General features: G+C 42.6%; 1 protein-coding gene across 3 annotated transcripts in view; it reads left to right on the top strand.

Annotated features, from left to right (window-relative positions):
• Positions 1 to 22,958, top strand: part of LOC146523719 (protein NLRC3-like) — a 54,587-nt gene that overhangs the window by 20,704 nt on the left and 10,925 nt on the right. Inside the window, exons 8-10 of one of the 3 annotated variants that reach the window (XM_085153947.1) lie at positions 479 to 655; positions 3,018 to 3,191; positions 3,862 to 7,206. The exons of 1 other annotated variant lie outside the window; for it this stretch is intronic. In XM_085153947.1, coding sequence (XP_085010073.1) covers positions 479 to 655; positions 3,018 to 3,191; positions 3,862 to 3,868 — 358 coding nt within the window. In that variant the 3' untranslated portion in view covers positions 3,869 to 7,206. Of the gene's footprint in view, positions 1 to 478; positions 2,821 to 3,017; positions 3,192 to 3,861; positions 7,207 to 22,958 lie in introns of those variants that run through there. One more of the 3 variants, XM_085153948.1, reaches the window with a different exon arrangement.

Genomic DNA, 22,958 nt, shown 5'->3' with positions numbered 1-22,958 from the left:
CTGGAAGCAAATTAGTGTGTGATGTTCTTTCAGTGTTGCACTTTGTAGATGGTCCCTGAGCACTGGTCTCACAGCCAGCTGCACATAGAGACCAGTGTTGTTAGTCCAGGTCAGAAGATGACTTGTTGGAATGAAAATGAGCTTGTAGTTTGTCTGCTTTAATAATGTGACTGGAAAAAGGTGTTGGACTTCAAATATGTCCATTTCTTTCCCAACAGAGGTCGATTATCTTTTTAATAATTTTACCTCCTCGCTAATCTGGGTACTGTAGCTCCGGTGAAAACTAAGGACTCTAATCAGAAGTTGCTGACTCCATGGTATAATTCTCAAACACGTAGCCTAAAGCAGATAACTCGTAAGCTGGAGAGGAAATGGCGTGTCACAAATTTAGAGGATCACCATTTAGCCTGGAGAAATAGTTTGCTGCTTTATAAGAAAGCCCTCCGCAAAGCCAGAACATCTTTCATTCTTTATACAGATTGATGGACTGTGGTTTGTCAGAGATCAGCTGTGATTATCTGGCAGCAGCACTGAAGTCCAACCCCTCCCATCTGAGAGAGCTGGACCTGAGCTACAACAACAAGGTGAAGGATTCAGGAGTGAAGCATCTGTGTGGTTTCCTCGAGAGTCCAGGATGTGGACTTGAAACTCTGAGGTCAGTTAGCATGTTTTAGTTGTGCTGCGATTAATATGATGTGAAAGTTGTGCTGACACTAAACTGCAGACATCAGGCTGATATTGTACTGATCCACACTGAGGATCTTCATGGTAAAGTCTGTTTTCTTCTTCTCTGGTTTAGTCCATTGACTGCAGCAGAACAATGTTCACATTTCAAATCTTCAAAGAAGAAGAAAAATCCTCCACTAGATAATTCACTGTGAAACTCTTAACCTCTTCATTCCTTCTTAAAGTCTGTCTGACACTGAAATCCAAAGCAAAATGTGTGTTTGCTTTACAGACAGCAGTCCAACACAAACATACACACATCATCCAAAACACAGTCCAACATCCAAATCTCCTCCACTGCCAGCATGAATGATGGGAAAGAGAAGGAGGAACACTCTGACATTCAGGGTTAGAATGAGTTTCATAAAGCAGACTGTGAAGATCAAAGCTGCATTAGAAAGCTTACATGAATGAATGAGTGGACAGAAGTGGACAGAGATCATCTGAAGCACTTCAAAGGCTTTAAATCAGCACATTTCTCTTTATTCTTTATCAACTCTGTTAGTTTCTCTCAGTTTTCTGTGGAATGAAGCTAACAGCAGGCTAATAAGATGCTGACCAATAGGTTTCTATTAAAAGTTGTAATTTGTATATGAAAAAGTGCTTTGGCTCAGCAGGGATCAGCTTACAGGTAGAATACAGCTGCTGGATGGGATTAGCATGTCATAGCTATCTACCAAACTGCTAACTGGGGAATTTCAGGCCATCTATGGATCATTTTTGCTAACTGTTTATTCAGCTTAGGCTCACAGGGCTGCAGCCTGTGCCCTAGCTGTCATAGGGCAAGAGGCGTGGTCCACCTGCACAGGTGAGCAGTCCATCACAGGGCCAACGGAGAGAGATAGAGAAGCACTCTCTCACATCCACACCTACAGCCAATTTAGAAGCACCAATGAACCTAAGCAGCATTTCATTGGACTGTGGGAGAACATCCAACCTCCACAGAAAGGCCAACAAGCTTCAACCTACAACCTTCTTGCTTTAAGGCACTAGTGCTAACCACTTTTCCCCATTTCAGCCCAAATCCTGCATCTTCCTGTTTCTGACTCCAGGCCAGCTCCACTAACACTTTCTCATCAGACACTGCCACCTAGTGGAGGAAGTCTTAGTTCCATTTGAAGCTTCAGATTAGTTCATTTACAAAGAGGTGGAGGTGGTGGGGCCACAACACCATTATCATTGAGTGCCATAGGACACTTAACCTTTGTTTCCATATGCTGGGAACTCCCTTTTGTTCCAAGGAGGACTGGAAAATGTGTGAAAATCTCCCAGTCAGTTCCTCACAGCACACTTCAATCTTTTCCCTCCCACAGCATCAGGACCAGGGCTTTTTCTCTCTTTGATCCCACTAGAGATTTCCACACAAACACCTCATCAGTGGGACTCTCAGAGCTACCAGCCCTTTGCTACAATCACAAAGCTCTTCATTGAAATCAATGATATCAAAGCTGGAATCAAATGAGTCCAAGTCTTCTGCTGATTCAGCATCACATTCATCTTTGCTCCTTCTTCTGCATCCCCACCATGGACTTCATTCCTTTCCAAGCCAGCCTTGAGTGTCCTTTATTCAGCTCATCCTCTGCTTTACTTTTACACCTGATTTTAGCTGCTTTATCTCTCTTTCAACAAGTTTCTGTGCCTCAATCTTTTTCTTCTCTCCCTCATAACAAGACAGCTTCTCTGCCTGAGAACATGTTGGAGTGATTTACTAATCCAGGGCTGCTTATTGAGGAAAATACTTCCTGTTTTCAAAGTAATCCCCATTTTTCCCAGAAAGAAATGTAAGTAGAAATCGATGATCTAAGTGAGAACATGAGCCTTTAAAAAGTCCCAGTGGGTGCAGTCAAAGCAGTCCGTCAGTCCCAGTATAGAGTCTTTGGTCCAGACAGGAATAACTGTGTGCCCAGTTTGAGCTCTCTTCAGTCCTGTGACCTGACAGACCCAGAGGGGCCATCACATCACATTTAGAAGCTCCCCTAATGGAGCCACAACACATGTCCAATACTTAGTCTGTCTTGTTGGACCAACTGGAAGAAATGATTCAAGGACTTAGTCACAGAACAGAGATTCAAATCTCCAAAATCCAACTGGCTGCATCAGGACATATAGTCTGAAACTCTGCACAGTTTCCTGTTTGAAGCTGCTTCCTGTTGGCTTCAGCTGTTTGGAGTTTCCATTTTCTAAACTTCTACATTCTGAACCTTCTTCAGCTCTGAACAGATGATGAAACACTGAATGATTTCAAGTTCAATCTTTGTCTAATAAACTCACATCTTTCATTCTTTATACAGATTGTGGGACTGTGGTTTGTCAAAGATCAGCTGTGATTATCTGGCAGCAGCACTGAAGTCCAACCCCTCCCATCTGAGACAGCTGGACCTGTGGGGAAACAAACTGAAGGATCCAGATGTGAAGCAGCTGTCTGATCTTAAGCAGAGTCCAGACTACAGACTGGAGACTCTGGTGTAAGTAGAGTGATGGAGTGAGTAGGTGGTGCTGTCAGCAGTATTGTACTAAACACAGTCAGTATGAAACAAAGATCCAGTGTTTCCTGTAAAGCTGCAGCTTCTCAGTAAAGCTGTGAGAGGAGAATGGTGACAGGCTTCAGGATTGGACACAAACACTTCCTGTTTCTTACCATTATGGTCACTATAGTAACGGCTGACACATTCTGATCTAACACTGTCAACAGCCAATCAGCTGTCTGAACAAAGCAGCACACAGACCAATGACTGCATTCATTTCCAAGTTTAAAGCAGTGAAGAACACAGTCTGTAGGTGAGGAAGAATTTAGTGAGAGCAGATGTTTGGATGGAATTCCTCCAGTTAACAGCTGGAACCATCCATCTGGATTGTTGGGATTGTTGTTGGGGTTCCTACAGAGCTCAGAGTGGACACACCAAGGTTCTTCTAATGAATGAAAGTCCAAACTCAAACTAGGAGTGAAAAACATTTTCATCAACTTCAATAAAAATCCAAAGATTAGAAAAAGTGAAGCAACAATGAGTCCTAGTACAGTCCCAGCACTGAAGTCCCTGCTGCTCTTTATACTGGATGTGCTGCATCACTGACTGACAGCTGATGAAGCTGGAAACACTCGTTTATCTCCTCTGCTCTTCCTTCTTCTCTCTGCAGGTGGTGATGATGATGGTCAACAGAACGGTGTGTGTGCTGAGAGAGGAGGAGCTGTGTCCTGATGATCCAGAGAGGTTGAAGCAGCAGCAGCTTGTGTGTTTGCGACGCTCTGACTGGGCCATGTTACTGGGAGGTGGAGAGGAGAGCTTCATCCAGCAGTGACTGACAGAGGAATGAGAAGAAGTGCAGATGACTGTCAGTGCTGCAGAGTGAACTGCTCTGAGAACAGCTCCACTGTCAGACACAATGTAGAGTCCAGCATCATCCCTGTGTGTCCCTCTGGATCTGACAGAGGATCATCAGTGTATCTGGACTGCTCTGCTGCTGCTCTGTCCTTCTACAGTCTCTGCACAGTCTCTGTCTGACTCTGGCTTCAGACCCTCCTGGATCAAACTCACCTGAAAAGACTTTCAAACATCACTCAATAGATTTGAATACAGAATATATTTAATATATACTGTAGATGTACTGTAGAGTTGCAGTTTGTCACTTGTAAATACAGTCTGTGAGCAGCTGAGCTGAAAGATCTTTCTAGAAACACGAAATGTTTTCACTCTTCTGTTGCTTTTTCATATATTTCCACAACATTAATATTGATCCCACCTGTCTCACCTGTTTCATGCTTTTATACATAATAACAGGACACGTGTGATCTGAGCGCTGCTGTGGTTGCTGTGCTGCACGTCTTCATTTAGATAATGTGAGATCAGTATTTTAAACTAGGTTATCTTATACCCATAGTCAAGGTAGATGAAGTATGTTAAACAGCTGTAGAACACAAATATATTCCTTAGTCTAGGTTGTGTGCAAAATATATAGCTTAGTTTTCCTTATATTTTTAGGTTAAAGAACATGACCATGTTCCAGTATATTTTGGTAGTAGGTTAGACAAATGTTCAAGTATATCTTTGGGGATTAAAAGAATGTGACCATCTTTGGGTTCTGTTAGACAGGTGGGCGCCACCATTTATCTGCTGTGAATGTTTTACACCGTTTTCTTGTCATGTCAGACTGCTTAAATCATTTCTGAGAATGTTGCGTGCGAAGGACCTTGGGCCGGTAACAGCAAAAACAGACAACATTCTGTGCCCCCACCCTTGTAGGGGGTAGAAAGACAGGGAGCCCGAGGTCATAACTTAGGCGCCATGACAGATAAGGGACTGTGAATGTTTAGGTTTACGACCAGGTGGGGGCCAGTAGAAAGTATAAAAAGCTGTGTAACACATCGCCATTTTGAGACTTGCTGTGACCCTCTTTGCATCTCTCCCCATCATGATGGTTTTTATGCTCATTGTGTGAAAAGTGTATGGAAATAAAGGATTGTTGATTGAGCATTTATACACCGAGTAAGTGTCCTTCCTTCAGCCCAAAGATTCAAAGATTTGGGAGATTTTAACAACTTGGTGCCTGGTGACCCGGATCTTTGGTGTGCTGAGGAGGGGCAGATTTGGCCTGTGGTGAGATCGTGGGGCGAGGCGAACAGAGGACGGTCCAAACATAAAAAGGTAAGCACAGCCTGTTGTATTATAAATACCAAATGTGCATATTGGGCTTTCCAAATTAATCTGTTCGCTGAGTTACACGTATTTTCACATTAAATTGTCGGTGTCTGGTTTTCGGCGCAAGATACTAACAACATAAGTTGAGGCTGAATTCAAGTGTTATAGGAACTTTCTAGCAAGATACTAATAATATTCTACGTTGAGACTAGAATTCCAGTGTGTTATAGGAACTGGCTCTAGCAAGATACTAATAAAATACTACGTTGAGACTAGAGTGCAGCCCACTTAACCCCACAAATTAATTTTGTCTATGACTGGCTTCTGTGCAAGAAATGTGGAAAAACTTTCAAAAGGCGGCCAAAGTGTAGTATCTGAAATAGAGGTGAAATAGAATCTGGCTTGTGGTGCGCTTGCATTTTCAAAGGTGAGCTCAGAGGTTTCCGTGTGTGTTACTGCTGATGAGACGCGCTTGCTGTGTTTCTGTGTGAAATATGAACATGGTGACAGTGACAGTTGATGTGTGAATGGGAGGACATTAGAGCAAAGACACATTTTAGGATCAAAGGTTGATGCCTAGTGGACCTGTGGAAATTGGTTTTGTTCATGGTGTGGCAACCCCCCTGCCTGTGGACGCGCAGTCAGGTCCAGCGGCGTCTGGTTTGCTGAGGTGGTGACTTGGGAACTGAGGACTCCCGCATAGCTACAGAATAATACTGAAAACGTTTGTGTAATCACGGGTTTACATTTATTCTGGACTAGAACATAGAACAAGACACATTTTGCGAACAAAGGTTGAGTTCTAAGAATAGTAAGAGAAAAAGGTTAAATAAGGTTAAAAAGGTTGAAAAAGGTTGTATTCCTCGTTTCAGTGGTTGAAATTGTTGTTTGCCTGTCCCCTGACGAGTGTTAAATTAAATAAAGAGGGTATTTGGAGCCACATAGAGATAGACGGGCTGAATTGGGTGTATTACTCTGTGGTGTAAAAAAAAAAAAAAAAAAAAGGAGAGAGAGGAAGAGAGTTAGGACGGTGTAGTTTGTGTGAAAGCGCCGTTAGAGTCGGCGTCTCGTCTGAAGTACGGGAGTCAATTAAAGTAACAAAAAGAATTTGTGTCTAAAAGTGTGTGTTTGTGGTGTGTAGAAATTGCGGCAGGAGCCCGTGTCGCGAATTGTTGCAAACTGTGAAGTCAATTGGGGGGGTTTAATTTGGTTTTATTTTTATGGGGAAGAGAAACTGCGGTATCCAGTCCGTGGCGCAGTTTGAATAAATCGTGAGGCAAATGTGGCGCGATCTGAAGATCGTGAGCCTAATTGTCTTAGTTAGGTTGAGGTGTATAAGAGCGGACGGCACCCGCTCTTTGTTCTGATCAGGGCGTTGTCCTGAATCAGCAGAAGTGTCTCGCAGAAAGTTTGAATGAAGTGTGTGTGAGCCAGCCTCGAGGGGCGGGTTCACAGGTGGAACGAACGAGGAGTAAAATGTTCGTGTGTGTGAGAGAGAAAGAAAAGGTGGGGGTGAGTGACCAGCCTGCGAGTGTGTGTGTGAATTCCTTGATGACAGATAGGGAGACAAAGTAGATTAGTTGAATTTCTGTGAAATAATAATAGTCAAGAAATCATAGTGATCAAATAGGAGAAAATGAACTAAAGTAAATAAAGCAAATTAAAAGTGGATTAGCGTCAAAGTAATGATAAATAAATTGATCAAACTAATAGTGACATTTAAAGGTGATCAAGTATTCAAGGATGAATGGAGAATTTGATTACTGACTGTATGAGAGCTGTTGGGGTGAAAGGAAAATGAGGTTGGAGGAGTGAGTTAACAGGTTAATGTGTGGGTGTAAAACAATGAGGTAAAAAAGAAAATGATGAAAACAAAGAAAATAAAAAGTGTGGAAGTGTGAGTGGGAAATTGTCTCCAACTGGGGGAAGCAGTGACACTACAGGTCACCTTCTTCCCCTGCTGGACACAAAACAAAAAATAATTTGGAGTGTTGTGGATGAAAAGAATTAATAACAACATCAAGAAGATTTTTTGTGTTTGCGGTTAAGACCAAATAAAAATTTCATTTTTGGGGTTTGAAGTCAGTAGAGTTCAAAACAAAATAAGTAGAGATGTGTTGCTTTAGGAGTGATGAAAACATATGCAGTCACAGTGAATAATGAAAGTCTCTCAGTCTGTTGTTTACAGGTGGGGAACGGACCTGGATCAATTCTCCACGGGCTGCAGTCGGAAGAAAATTATAGGATAAAATCATTAGAAAAATAAAATAAAATAGAAACACCCAGCCAGAATTTTTGGCTGAATTGTTTTGCAGCTTCCAGTCCTCATCCTGAACAAGCAAGCTCCAAGGAAGCTAATCTCTCCCTGAAGACACCGAGTGCAGTTCCAGAATGCACGAGCATGAACATCAACAGTGGACAGCAGTCCAAGAGACAATACCAGAGTTATGAGCAGAGAGGTCTAGCAGCACTAAGGGCAAACGGCATCAGAAAGAGAAGATCCACCATCTAGATTGGATGGATGGAGATGCGTTTCCAGCAAGCTGCAACCTCACTGTGTGTGAAGGACTTTTGAAAGGACTGTCTGAGTTTGACATTTGCCATGTTTGGAGCGAGATGGCAACGGAAGAGACAGTGGGACAAAGAGATACACGGGACAAAGCTGAAAAGAACTGACTGCCATTGGACAGAAAAGTGGGAGAGAAGAACAGAGAGAAAGGAGCAGAAGAGGACTGAGGCTGCTGTTTGTTTGGGGAATCAAATTGGGTTAAGGAATCCAGGGAGACAAACGACTGCCCGGAAGTGGAGGATTGACACAGTGTCCAGATCACCACAAAAGGGGGAGGAAGACAAGCACTGAGGTATGCAAGAGTACTGTTAGAAAAATGGAAAGTGACACCACACATGCCCATGATATGCACTAGAGATAACACAAAATCATACACAAAGTGGCACACATCAAAAGAGGGTATTTGTAGAAGGGGTTAACAACACACAGTGTGGTTGCCGATGGTAACCTGCAAGCATTTTTGGTTTAGCTGTGCCTGACTATGTCAGAGATTTTCATTTAGATGTTTCTGAAACAAAATTTGAAGTGAAAAAAAAAATTAATTCATTGTTTCAGAAAAACAGAAAAACTAACACTAACACACACACACACACACACACACACACACACACACACACACACACACACACACACACACATGTAATGAAACTCATTAGGATCAAAAACAATTTTAAGTAGGTAATACTGTTACCATCATCCTGTCTGGTTTATTGAGTGGGTTGAGAAATGATACATAGACGACTTAATTAGTATTATTTTGGGGAAGATGATAGCAGGGGTGAACAGAATCCTGCAGCCAGAGTTTAAAAGAGTGAAACTAGCAGATTTTTTCTTTTTGTTTTGTTTTGTTTTTGTTTCTGAAATATGGGGAACCAAGTTTTAGATTTGGTGTTTTCTCACCTATAAGAAAAAGAATATTCTGTGACAAGTCCTAAGACCGGGGCTTCTGTATTTTTATTTACTTTTGTTTTTCAGTTTTATCTTTTATTTTTCATTTTATTTTTATTTTTTGAACAGTGCACTGATTTTTGTTTGTGAATTTCTTTTCTTTAAGCAGATCTGCACGTCGGGAATTAAAAGCGCTACACGTCGTCGAGAAAATTGTTGCAAGTGAGTTTTTCCACATTAAAATGGGCTCTGGAGAAAGCCACTTATTTGGGACAATTAGAAAATGAGAGTCCCTGCCTAAAAAGGATTCAGCAAGGTAATCCGACCTAAAGTTCTTCTTTTTCTTTTTGAAATGACGTCATTTTGCTGAGGGTGGAAATCAAATGCGGCAATGGTTTCCACTATCAGCAAAGAAAGAAAGAATGGATGAATGAATGAATGAATGAATGGAAATAAAAACAAACTGACTGACTGGTAGAAGCTGACAAGACTTGACCACGACTCAAGGTTAATCTCCACCTAGACAGGACAAAAGGGTGGATGAATTTATGTGTTTCTGTTTACAGGAGCAGAAAGATGACAGCAACATTCGAGGTTGCGTGATGATTTAACCTTTTAAATGCCACTTTCTGTGTTTGTGAATCTACCAGGGGTGTGTTATTCATGGGCTTGTGTTGCTCACAGAGATTACTGTGAGAAAGTGTGTACACACCTGCGCAGCGCTAACATTTGCATTCTCTTTTCTACAGCATTACAGTTCTTCATGTGATTTGATGATGTGATTTATGACAGAACAATTGGTTGATGTTTGTTTCTCAACTACAGGATTGATGATGCTGTTACACTGTGTTGTTGGGAAAATGTTGAAGGTTACTTTGACGATGTGAATAACGTGAGAAATTTCCTGTGTTGAAACCAGTGTCATTCCTTTTACAGCAGCCTGACCACCAGGATTGTCTATGTGTGCTCCTAATGTTTGTTTTTTCTTTAAGAGTGGATGTAGAGGATTCAGCAGAAAACAGGCAAGTGACATGAGGAAACAAATAAGAGATGCAGTGTTTATGGAATAGTTGAATATGAACTCATTAGCTAGCCACTACTGAGCTCATAGTGATAAAATGGGTGGAGTGACATTGTTTAATGTGGGTAACCATGGTAATAATAAACAAAATTTTCGGTGCGAGCACCATTTACCGACCTGTAAAAGCAGGTGAAGAGCGGAGTAAGGAGGACACGATGCACCTCTGCTTTCCTCTAGAACGTGTCTGAGGAAGCAGCAGAAGGTGGGCTCCACTTACTGCACCCTGAAACCCCGGAGCAACCACCAAAGTTCCGCCCTCACTGCTTTCTAACACAAAATGAATCCCTGTTACATGGGTTTTCTATCCTTTTAAAGAAACTGAAAATAAATACATATAGTGATGAAAAATGTCCCGTTACATGAGTGTTTCACACAAAATAATATTAATGTGGTCATTCCCTCACAGGGGTGCCACATTCTCACAGTTCAATATGTCCTCATTGCACAGATCAATGACATCAGAGCTGTAATGTTGTTCCTGTCTCACTAAAACTTCTGACATAAGGTGACATTTCTGGGTAATTCCTACTCCAGGGTGACCAGTTTGAATCCCTCTATTACTGCTGGGAACATGCTGCTAAAGTGCCCTTGAGCAAGGCCACATCCAGGTTATGAAGCCAACCCTGGGCTCTGCTTGCTGGCAGTGACAGAGTAGATGAAACAGCTCAGTGGATGCTAACTCAAAGCTAACAGCGCCCTGTCATCGATAAGTGAAATAAAGCTGACTCACCCACAGCTGCACACAAACACCTCCAACACCTACAGGTCAGTAGATCCACTGCTGTCTCTAATGGTGCACAAACTTTGCTTGTTCAGCGTTTGCTGCTGCTGACTTTGAAAACGCCTTCACGCCAAACAATGGAATCAAATATATCGACTCACCTTAGACTAAAGAGAAGCTCGGCACTGCTCACAAAACTCAAACACAAAAGGCTTTTTAAAGACAACAATCACTTTGACAGATACACAAAAATGACTGAGTACAGAGGAGCTGCTGGTTTGAAGCCACAGAAAATGTTCAAATGTTTAAACACACTGGAGCGTTGCAGCCATGATGCATTTGTTCTGCTAAGGTCACACACATTAGCTGCCTTACATTTTAGTAAGTAGTCATCCTTTTCCCAGGACTGTTGGTCAAACGTTCTCTCCACATGTTTAAGGTCGAGGTCACTTTATCATCTCCCTGAAGGAGGAAAGCAGATATTACTAAACATCACAATAAAAACATATGAAATGGGTGCACATGAGGAAAGAAGCCGTCTGCACTGTTAAAGTGATGCAAACATGCACATCTTCACACATAAAGCACCAACACCTCTCAGTTTACACGTTTAGCAGCAGCTGGTAAAACCCACAGTGATCTTGGAGCCTCGCTGAAGGACTCGTTCATCAATAACTGTCAGGAGGACGATTGTGCTTAAACCTTCTGCACACGTCCTGTAGTTACACACTCGGGAAGAAAGATGACGTCCTCGCTCTCCAACATGATCTGTGTCTCATCCAGGACGCTCAAACACAGATTAGTTTCCAAATATTAGACGCACTGGTTCTTCATGCGTTTCTACCTGAGCACTCAAAGTCATTTATACAACATGCCTCATTCACCTGTTGGTGCATCTGTTTCTGTGTTTGGGTGTTTCCATCAGTGCCTGATGTTTGTGATCTTTGATCTATTCTGAGTTCTCTCTTTGTAACAAAAATATTGTTTGGCTTCTTTTGCAAACAAGGCAAAATACTTTTAATGGATTCATTTACTGATCTTACTTTTCTAATGCAAAGCCGTCCTTTCAATGCTTTAGAAATAAAACCAAAAAATATTTTTAAAACTTTCCCAAAATATAAAAGCTATTAAAACCATAAACTTCTGCTCCTTGTTTATGTGATTCTTCTTCTAGACTGTCTGTAATTGTTATTGCTAATTGTCAATAAAGTAGTTTTTTTATAAGATATGTTCTAAAGGAAGCTTGTGGCGAGGGAGGAGGGGCGACTAAAAGCCAGGTTCATATAGTGGGAAAGTACTCAGGTCATGTGAGGATATTTACTGGTGCGTCAACACTGTCAGATAAAAGAACGGCTGTTGCATTTGTTATCCCAGAAATAAGTTTCGTGATGAGTAAAAGAATTACAGATTATGTGGCAGTTTATACTGGGGAGTTGGTAGCGATTTTACTGGCTTTGAACTGGGTGGAGGACGCACCAGTAGGGAGGTATTTGGTTTGCTTGGACTCTAGCAGCGCGCTAGTGAGTACAGGTAATATGTCTTCAGACTCTAGGCAAGATATTGGTTTTGATTTCATTTATTGTATAGAATTAAACACAGAGGAATAGAAGTGGATTTCTTATGGCTTCCTGTGAATATCGGTGTTGATGGCAATGAACAGGACGATAAGTTTGCAAAAGGTGCAGCAAGAAGAAGTCATGTAGGTTTGACTATAAAACACAGTAAACGTGAGGTGAAGAGTATAATCAAGTTAAAGATGAATGACGAGTGGCACAATGGGACAGAGACGGGAAAGGCAGATATTATTATACAGAAAACAGTTGGGCAGTGTAGAAGAAGCTGCAGGAGAGACGAGGATATAATCTGCAGAGTAAGATTTGGTCACACAGGCTTGAATAGCACACTTAAAAAGATAAACATGACACAGGGAAGTGTGACTTCTGTGGACAAGAGGAGACGTTTGACAGGTTGTTAGCATAGTCAGGATGCTTGATGGAAAAAAGGATGTTTGATATGAAAGGAAGGTTGGAGATTGGCCTATAATTAGCTAAGACTGCTGGGTCTAGAGATGCTTTTTGAGTAAAGGTTTAACTACAGCCAGCTTGAAGGCCTGTGGTACATAGCCGATTATTAGAGATAAGTTGATCAAATTTAAGATCGAAGAATTAATTAATGGCAGGACTTCTTTGAGCAGTTTTGTAGGAATGGGGTCTAAAAGACACGTTGATGGTTTGGAGGAAGTAATTATTGAAGTTAACTCAGAAAGATCGATTGGAGAAAAAGAGTCTAACTTAACATCAATGGTACTAAGAGTAGCTGTAGATAATATTACATCTGTGGGATGATTATTGGTAATTTTTTCTCTAATGATAAAAATTTTATTTGTGAAGAAGTTCATGAAGTCATTACTAGTTAGCGTTAAAGGGATGGTTGGCTCAAAAGAGCTCTGACTTTTTGTCAGCCTGGCTACAGTGATGAAGAGAAACCTGGGGTTGTTCTTATTTTCTTCAATCAGTGACGGATAGTAAGATGTTCTGGCTTTGCGGAGGGCTTTCTTATAAAGCAACAAACTATTTCTCCAGGCTAAATCGCAGCCATCACTGCTGCCCTTCACTATTCACTCTCCCACCTGGAAAACAAAGACTCCTACATCAGGGTACTTTTAATTGATTACAGCTCTGCTTTCAATACTGTGATCCCACACAAACTCACTCACAAGCTGGCAACACTCGGCCTGCACCCCACCTTCTGTGACTGGCAACAGGACTTTTTGACTGGCAGGCCTCAGTCTGTCAGGATTGCCAACAAGACTTCAGCCAGTATTATCACAAACACTGGCGTCCTACAGGGTTGCGTCCTCATCCTCTACACCCTGGTCACCCATGACTGTGTCGCCTCCAACAAAGATAACATTAATTTGAAGTTCACGGATGACACTGCAGTGATCGGTCGCATCACTGGAGAGGACGACGTGGCATATAGGAGAGAGGAGGCTGGTCTGGTGTCAAGGTGTGAGGACAACAACCTCACCCTCAACACTAATAAGACAAAGGAGATGATAGTTGATAGATGCTTTTCTCCTGTTTTGGCTTCCCTTCATTGGCTTCCTGTTAAATCCAGAATTCAAAATCCTGCTCCTCACATACAAGGTCTTAAATAATCAGGCCCCATCTTATCTTAATGACCTTGTAGTACCATATCACCCTATTAGAGCACTTCGCTCTCACACTGCAGGCCTACTTGTTGTTCCTAGAGTATTTAAAAGTAGAATGGGAGGCAGAGCCTTCAGTTTTCAGGCCCCTCTTCTGTGGAACCAGCTTCCAGTTTGGATTCGGTACACAGACACTATCTCTACTTTCAAGATTAGGCTTCAAACTTTCCTTTTTACTAAAGCATATAGTTAGGGCTGGACCAGGTGACCTTGAATCCTCCCTTAGTTATGCTGCAATAGACGTAGGCTGCCGGGGATTCCCATGATGCATTGAGTTTTTCCTTTCCAGTCACCTTTCTCACTCACTATGTGTTAATAGACCTCTCTGCATCGAATCATATCTGTTATTAACCTCTGTCTCTCTTCCACAGCATGTCTTTATCCTGTCTTCCTTCTCTCACCCCAACCAATAACAGCAGATGGCCCCGCCCCTTCCCTGAGCCTGGTTCTGCTGGAGGTTTCTTCCTGTTAAAAAGGGGTTTTTCCTTCCCACTGTCGCCAAAGTGCTGCTCATAGGGGGTCATATGATTGTTGGGGTTTTCTCTGTATCTATGAAGCGCCTTGAGGCGACTTTTGTTGTGATTTGGCGCTATATAAATAAAATTGAATTGAATTGAATTGCATTGAATTGGATAGTGGACACGAGGAAGAAGAAGAGGCCTCACCAGCCGCTGTTTTTCCCCGTTCCTTGAAGTGGAGAGGGTGAGCAGCAGTACCTGGGCGTCCACATCAGTGAGGACCTCCCCTGGACACTGAACACCACACAGCTGGTCAAGAAGGCTCAGCAGCTGCTACATTTCCTGAGGAGGCTCAGGAAATTTCGTATGTTGACCAAGATCCTCAGCAGCTTCTACAGCTGCATTGTGGAGAGCACACTGACCAGCTGCATCACTGCATGGTACGGCAGCACTACTGCTATGGACCGCAAACGCCTGCAGAGTGATAACAACTGTGGAGAAGATCATCAGGACCCCACTGCTCTCTCTGCAGAGCATCTACCATCGTAGAGTCCAGAGGAGAGACACACCTCTGCCCTCGAGACGAAGGTTCAGAAGTGTGAAATCTAGAACATCCAGACTCAACAACTCCATCTTCCCCACTGCTATCAGACTCCTGAACAGCTGACCGACCTCAAACTGCAGTTTCCACATCAGGTCACTTTGCACAATAAGTTCATTTTGCACATTAAACTCTTTTGTACATCCATGTACATCGACATCTGCAGACCACACGTGTCTTCAATTACTTATTTGTACTTATTTGCAGTTATTTATCTTTTTATTTTATTTTTTAAGTTATTTTTTATCCTTATTTGTATCTTTTTATTTATTCTTATCTTGTTCTTTGAACCCTTATCGAACTTGGCATTGTGCATGCTATTTCTTCTGTACATATGACAATAAACGCTTTGAATCTTGAATCTTTGAATCTTGAATCTGTACACATCTATATGTTTCAGCTTTGTCCTTCAGTCACAACATGGTTCATCTTCATCTTAACTTCCTGTGAGCTTCTATCGTGGTTAAAGTTCATGAATCCTCTGGACATCAAACACTGATGGTGTTATTGGAGCTGAGTGAAGTTTGATGGCTTTATTATCCACGCTGTGACACATGGCAGCTGTCAGAGCAGAACACATGAAGTCAGCAGGTGTGATTAAATTCAGGGACACAGACCCCATGTTGATCCTCTACCTAATCACACAAGCCAAGGTGTGAGAACGGGTGTGGGTCGCAATCAGCCAAGGTTTTGGGTGAACTAATTGTGAGACCTAGCCCCACCCTGACATGTGATTTCCTGTGAAATCACATGTTGAAACGTCTTCAATCAACTTAAAGAAGTCCAGACGCTTTTCTTTCCAAGCTCCTTCGACTACATCATTCATTGAACAGCTTCCAGCTTCTTTTGCTTTGCTAAAGTTTGGATGGATTTGCATTTAAAGATGCAACAAGACAAAAATGGTTAGGGTCAGGAGGTCAAAGGTCAGAGCTCCTGTGGGTCTGAGGGCGGCCTCATGCTGGAGAAGGATGAAGGAGTCTGACCTGAGCCAGTGTTTGACATGAACACACTGCTATCAGTGAGCCTAACGACAGCCGTTAGCATCATTTCAGTGTTTCAGTCATTTAAAAACACTTTCTGTCACTGTGGTGGTTACAGTGACATCATGCAGTTTGTGTTTTGACCTCCAGAGGGTGACAAATCAGCACAGACAGAGTGCTCCATTCAAACTTTGCTGCCATCAGTAATACTTCTTCAAATATAATCATCAGTGTTTGAGCAGTTATGATATCAGGGACAATCTAGACATGTGTGACAATACTGAACATGTCACACGACACACCTTAAACATCATGTGATCCACTCTCAGTCTGCACTTTGATTCATTACTTCAACACGTTGAAATGAGATTTGAAGAAACCTTCAGTGAAATAAATCTTTCATGGATTCATGTGAGCAGCAGATGAACTTTGTACCAACAACATCTTCAATAACAGAGTCTGAATGAAGCTCAGGTGTTGATGCTGCTCACTGATTGGACGGTTGGTTTTAGCTCTGCTCTCAGTCTTTACTGCACAGGTGAAGGTAGAAAGTGTGACTGGATCTATAGACTGGAAACAGAGAAACATGCTGAACATTTGAAGCTTTGCAGCAGAAATGTTCATGTTACAAATACAGCAGAGCTGATCTGGGATCAGTGTGTTCACACCTGCAGCTACAACAAGGTTTCATGTCTCCACACGTCAGCATGTGAACTTTACTCTGACTCAGTCTGAGCAGTCAGACGGCATATTTTTAAAGTTAACACATCAGCACACACAGAGCTGAGCTCCTCCCACCTGTGCTGAATTTCAGGTGGAGTCCCGCCTCCTTCCAGGAAGCAGCTCACCTGTGTGTCCGTGTTTAGTGTCCAGGTGTGGAGTGGAGCTTGTTGTTGGTGTGTGAAGAAACTGTAAGTTTGCTTTGTTTCCTCCTTTAACAGTTTGTCTTTAGGAACTTTACTGTTTGTTCAGCTCACATTTGCTTTCTTCACACAGCAAACTGTGTGTTTGTATTTCCGGTCTCTCCATTAAAGTCAGTGTGTAATGTTTTCCTGGCTAACATCAGCTGTGTGCAGCTTAGTTCCAGCACAAATCTGCCGCTCATTAGTTCACGGTAACGGACTCACAGCTGGACCAACGATGCCGAGTGTGTCCGCCACTCTGAGCTACGTTCCTGTTTTGTGTACTTATAGTTTGTGCTGTGTCCCAATAAAAAGAGTGCACGCTTGAAGCACGCGCACTACGCGTACTACGTACGGTGCGTACTATAAGTACGAGAAGTGCAGAAGTGGGAGGTTTGTGAAATGGGACAGTCTAGCCTTTGTCACGCTGCTCAGGTTGCCTAGCAACCATGATACTAACAGCGAGAAACATTTCATACAGCTTTGTTTGACTGAAATGAAGGAGAAAAAATGTTTTGTTGCTCATTTTTTTCATGACATCACTTTGATTAGTTGAGTATCTGAGGCTGAGACCACAGGACTGTAAAACATGATTCAAGGGCTTCATTTCTGTACTGAGCAGTCATTTTAAGATTAGTTAGTAAAAAACAATAAGCTAATGTTGATCATGAGACTAAAATCATCTCACTGTTATAATGTAAATATAATATAGCCAATATTATATGTATTGTCAGATTATTATGATATATATATATATATATATATATATATATGTGTGTGTGTGTGTGTATATATCACGTAATCTTGGTAACCGGCTTCGGCCGTAGTGATCAATGTAGCGGTTCCGAATGACAGCAATATCAGGAAGAAGGAACACGAGAAGCTGGAGAAATACCAAGGGCTCAGAGAGGGTCTCGAGAGGATGTGGAGGGTGAAGGTAACGGTGGTCCCCGTGGTAATCGGAGCACTAGGTGCGGTGACTCCCAAGCTAGGTGAGTGGCTCCAGCAGATCCCGGGAAAAACATCGGAGATCTCTGTCCAGAAGAGTGTAGTCCTGGGAACAGCTAAGATACTGCGCAGGACCCTCAAGCTCCCAGGCCTCCGGTAGAGGACCCGAGCTTGGAGGATAAACCGCCCGCAGGGTGTTTATATATATATATATATATATATATATATATATATATATATATATATGTATATATATATATATATATATGTTAATGATCTCACTGAGGGGGTTCAGGCCTATGCAGAACATCATACATGACATCAAGCTGTATGCCAAGAGTGAACGAGACATCGATTCACTGATCCACACTACCAGGCTATACAGCAATGACATTGGAATGTCGTTCGGACTGGAGAAGTGTAGTCGGATGGTAACAAAGAGAGGGAAGGTAGTCAGAACTGAAGGGATTGAACTACCAGAAGGCAACATTGCAGACATAGAGGACAGTTACAAGTACCTGGGGATCCCGCAGGCGAATGGGAACCATGAAGAGGCCGCTAGGAAAGCTGCAACCACCAAGTACCTGCAGAGGGTCAGGCAAGTCCTGAGAAGTCAGTTGAACGGTAAGAACAAGATCCGGGCCATCAACACGTACGCCCTGCCCGTGATCAGGTACCCTGCTGGGGTAATAGGCTGGCCAAAGGAGGAGATAGAAGCCACTGACATAAAGACAAGAAAGCTCCTTACCATGCATGGAGGGTTTCACCCCAAGTCCAGCACCCTGAGGCTGTACGCTAAGCGGAAGGAAGGGGGCCGGGGACTGGTGAGTGTCAGCACCACAGTCCAGGATGAGACAATAAACATCCAAGAATACATCACGAAGATGGCCCCAACTGACAGCGTGCTCAGTGAATACCTCAGGCAGCAGAAACCCAAGAATGAGGAGGAAGGCGAGGAACCATCATGGAAGGACAAGCCCCTGCACGGTATGTACCACCGGCAGATAGAGGAGGTGGCTGATATCCAGAAATCCTACCAGTGGCTGGACAAAGCTGGACTGAAAGATAGCACAGAGGCACTAATCATGGCAGCACAAGAACAAGCTCTGAGTACAAGATCCATAGAGGCTGGGGTCTATCACACCAGGCAAGACCGAAGGTGGAGGCTGTGTAAAGATGCCCCAGAGACAATCCAGCACATAACAGCAGGGTGCAAGATGCTAGCAGGCAAGGCATACATGGAACGCCATAACCAAGTGGGCGGCATAGTGTACAGGAACATCTGTGCCGAGTATAACCTGGAAGTCCCGAGGTCAAAATGGGAAATGCCCCCAAGGGTGGTGGAGAATGACCGAGCTAAGATCCTGTGGGACTTCCAGATACAGACGGACAAAATGGTGGTGGCTAACCAACCGGACATAGTGGTGGTAGACAAACAGAAGGAGACGGCCGAAGTGATCGATGTAGCGCTTCCGAATGACAGCAATATCAGGAAGAAGGAACACGAGAAGCTGGAGAAATACCAAGGGCTCAGAGAAGAGCTCGAGAGGATGTGGAGGGTGAAGGTAACGGTGGTCCCCGTGGTAATCGGAGCACTAGGTGCGGTGACTCCCAAGCTAGGCGAGTGGCTCCAGCAGATCCCGGGAATAACATCGGAGATCTCTGTCCAGAAGAGCGCAGTCCTGGGAACAGCTAAGATACTGCGCAGGACCCTCAAGCTCCAAGGCCTCTGGTAGAGGACCCGAGCTTGAAGGATAAACCGCCCGCAGGGGCGTGCTGGGTGTTTTTATTTATATATATATATATATATATATATATATATATATATATATTACAGCAGTGAGCTTGAACTCTGTGTCAAAGATTCAAGTAGAAGTTATTTATATTTCCTATCACCTTAAATCTTCACTCAAAGACAAGTATCTTTGACTGTGTATATATAGATGTATTATATATAAGAAACAAATGTTGTTCTTTCAGTATGTTGGCATTACTAAATTTGAGTCAATGTTTACATATATGTGTAAAAAGCAAATGTACGAGCTGTGAAAACTGTGTCTGATAGAATGAAGAGTAGACTGATATCTGAAATATTCCTTTATTGGGTGAGAAAATCAGACCATGTCATAACTGCTTTAAGTCATACAGAATAGATATCAGAGCCTTAAACAGGCTGACTTCTGCTAAATGGGTCAAACTGGGCAGAAAGTAAACAAACACATAACATCCTTATAGAATATGATGTAACACTATAGATCAACTTACCTCAGAATATATAAAGCATATAAACAATTACAGCAATATGATGCAACAAACACAGCAGTGCCAAAATACTCAAAGCTTCATAGAACTGAAACAAACATTTATTTTTAGCTCCATTCTGCTGCTGATACATACTTTAGGTTTCTGAATATTAAACTTGTTGCTGCCTTTCATAGTGTGTAACTTGAAGGTCCTGAGTACTTTCTCCCACACTGAAAACACTGAATGATCAAATTATTTGAACATTACCTAATAAGACTGATTCAGGACAGACAATTAGTGATGTTAAACTTTCCTAGCAGTCCTTCACAAACAGGGAACAGTCTGTCTATTATCTCCATCTGTCAGCTGCTGCTGGCTCTTCCTCCTCCTCTTCCTCACACACTGCTGAGTTTGTCCTGGTGGATCATCAGGGGTGCAAAGCCTCACAGATGATGTGCAGCAGTGGGTCCCTCAGTCTGTCCTCACTCTGGACACTTGCAGTTGTCACAAATGGAAATCAAATGTGTGATAAGCTGCAGGATTCAAACACAAGTATAACTTATAAATACATGTTCATACTTTTATTCCACAATCAGAGAGAAAGAAACAGAGAGAGTGCAGGACAGACAGACAGGTGACAGTCTCAGGTGTAGACACTGCTACACAACAGCACAAGAGAAGTAGGATTTAGTGTTTGTGTTATTACGAGTGCTAAACAAGAAGAGTTCCCAGATGCTACAGTGGACACATGTGTGACTCCTGTGATTAAAGCATCTTTCTTTCAGCTTAACGAGTGAACCGTCAGCTCGTTCAAACACACGTTAAAGTCCGTTTGTCTCGACACCACCGAAAAGGAGGCAGCAATATAACTTAGCTAACATTAACAGTGCAGTGAATCCTGCTTGTGCCGTGATATTCAGGACTGGAAACCGAGCAGTATCACTGACTTTCAGCTTGTTGTGTTTGTGGATATATGACTGACTTTAATTATCCACAAAATCATCACATTCTCTGTAGGATTAAGGTCGAGTATACATATATATATTATGAAGTAGAGGCTTTAAAACCAAGCAAACGCTGAAAGTACAAACATCACTAATGTCACATAACTTTGCCGACATGTGGCCAAGAGTAATGTTTTAATGTTCTTCATTATTAAACATTTGCACATAAATAAGTGACATAATATTCAGTACTTACTTTTGAAGGTTTACTCTTTGGCCGCTCCGCTTCTGCCGTCTGCCGTATAGGGCTTTGGAGTTGACGTCACACCGCAGTGCATTGTGGGATTGCGGCGCCATGTCAGAAGGCCACAAATCAAAACAAACACACTGTGTTGGAAGCAGGACTGTCAGAACCATGCTTAAAATCAGCGCAAAAGACAAAGGGCTGTATCGCGACCGATTGCGCCAAGACGCCAAAAGACGGACAAAATAGCGTGCATCGGTAATGTGGACCCGTATGAAATAAGGTGGCGGAGCGGAAAGCCAGACAGCCTACCGCCGTTGTCCTATCCCGATACTTTTGCGTATCTTGTCTGTGGAGTAAGCGCATACATGGCGAATCATTTTCGGAATTATAAATTCCTGGAGGCGCACATCTAATTCACAAACGGTTGGGTAAAAGATTTGGCCGTTTTTAAGCCTCCACATTGTGAGTACGTTGACCATATGACCAAGATACAGCTTAAGGTTGCACATAACATTGACTTCTCCTCAGCAGCTGCCCCAAAAATTGCTCTAGATGAACGATTCACGATTGATGCAAGCTGTGCATTGCCATGTAAATAGTTTGCATTTCATGTGTATGTAATTGCTAAGTACATGTGAACAGATCTTGAATTAAAAAAAATGAACATACTTTTCTTTTCTGTTTTATTGAAACCACTTTACAGAAAGTACAATTATTTACAATGAACTGTACATGCAACACAGCAGTTTTATGAATATTCAACAAGAGCAAGTTTCATTTGGCCCTGGTTTGACAACAACACTGGGGCACATATTTACCAAAACACAGCACACCTTAACAATCTTATCAAGCAGTGTTGTGCGCCGGTCTGAGTTTGACACAGGTATGTCGTCGTGCCCCATGTGCAGCGTTGGAGCCCAGTCTGGATTTGTTACATCCATTTCATATGCTGGTTTGAATGCAATAATGCCAAATAATAAGCCTCTCCGTCAACATGACGTGGTTCTGCAGCATCACACTTTAGAATGCTTTATCTAATTATCTATGACCTCAGCGCATTCAAAATAACACTAAAAGTCTATTAAGAGAGATATGAATTTATTTAGAACTCACCAGAAAGAAAATGCTGCGAGCAAACCAACAAAAATGGCAGAGAACTCGATATCCACTCGTCTGACCGCTGCAATCCAAGCTTGACGTGTTCGTTTAGAATGTTGTTCACACCTGTTGAACTGACTGAAACTTCTAGTCACAGTGAATCAGTGTGTGTCAGTGAATGCATCGTGTGTGCTTCGTGGCTCCAACGATTGGACTGATAGTAGAGCAGCTGATGGCAGCTTCGTCTGCCTCACACTGCTGTCTGACTGCATTCAGCTGACACTGAGATGAAGCAAGAAAGAAGCAGCTGATATTTGGACAGCACACATGATGGAAAGGAGGATTTCAGTTGATGTGCACATGAATGATTTGTGTTTCCTCTGCAGGTGAAGGTAGAAAGTGTGTGTGAGCTGATGTGAATTGAGCAGCATGGATCAGTGTGAGGACAGAGAGGAGGGAGTCCCTCCCTCTAAAAGCACTCTGTGTGGGGAACATGAGAGCCAGACCAAAGCTCAGAGGTGAGATGACCATCTCTAACTGTCCATGACTCTTCTCCATGTCACAGCTCAGCACTCACATCACTGCTCCATCATTATTCACAGGGACCCATCTGGACCTCCACCCAGCTAAGTGTCCTTACAGAGTGACGCGTCTAAAGATTTCTTCATTGGTTTTAAAGTCTCTGCTGCAGAGAGGTGAGCTGTGA

The sequence above is a fragment of the Neolamprologus multifasciatus genome, chromosome 3 (assembly GCF_963576455.1).
Source record: "Neolamprologus multifasciatus chromosome 3, fNeoMul1.2, whole genome shotgun sequence".
NCBI classification, from domain to species: domain Eukaryota; kingdom Metazoa; phylum Chordata; class Actinopteri; order Cichliformes; family Cichlidae; genus Neolamprologus; species Neolamprologus multifasciatus.
Note: the sequence above shows the minus strand (reverse complement) of the source record. Positions and strands in the feature narration are given on the sequence as shown.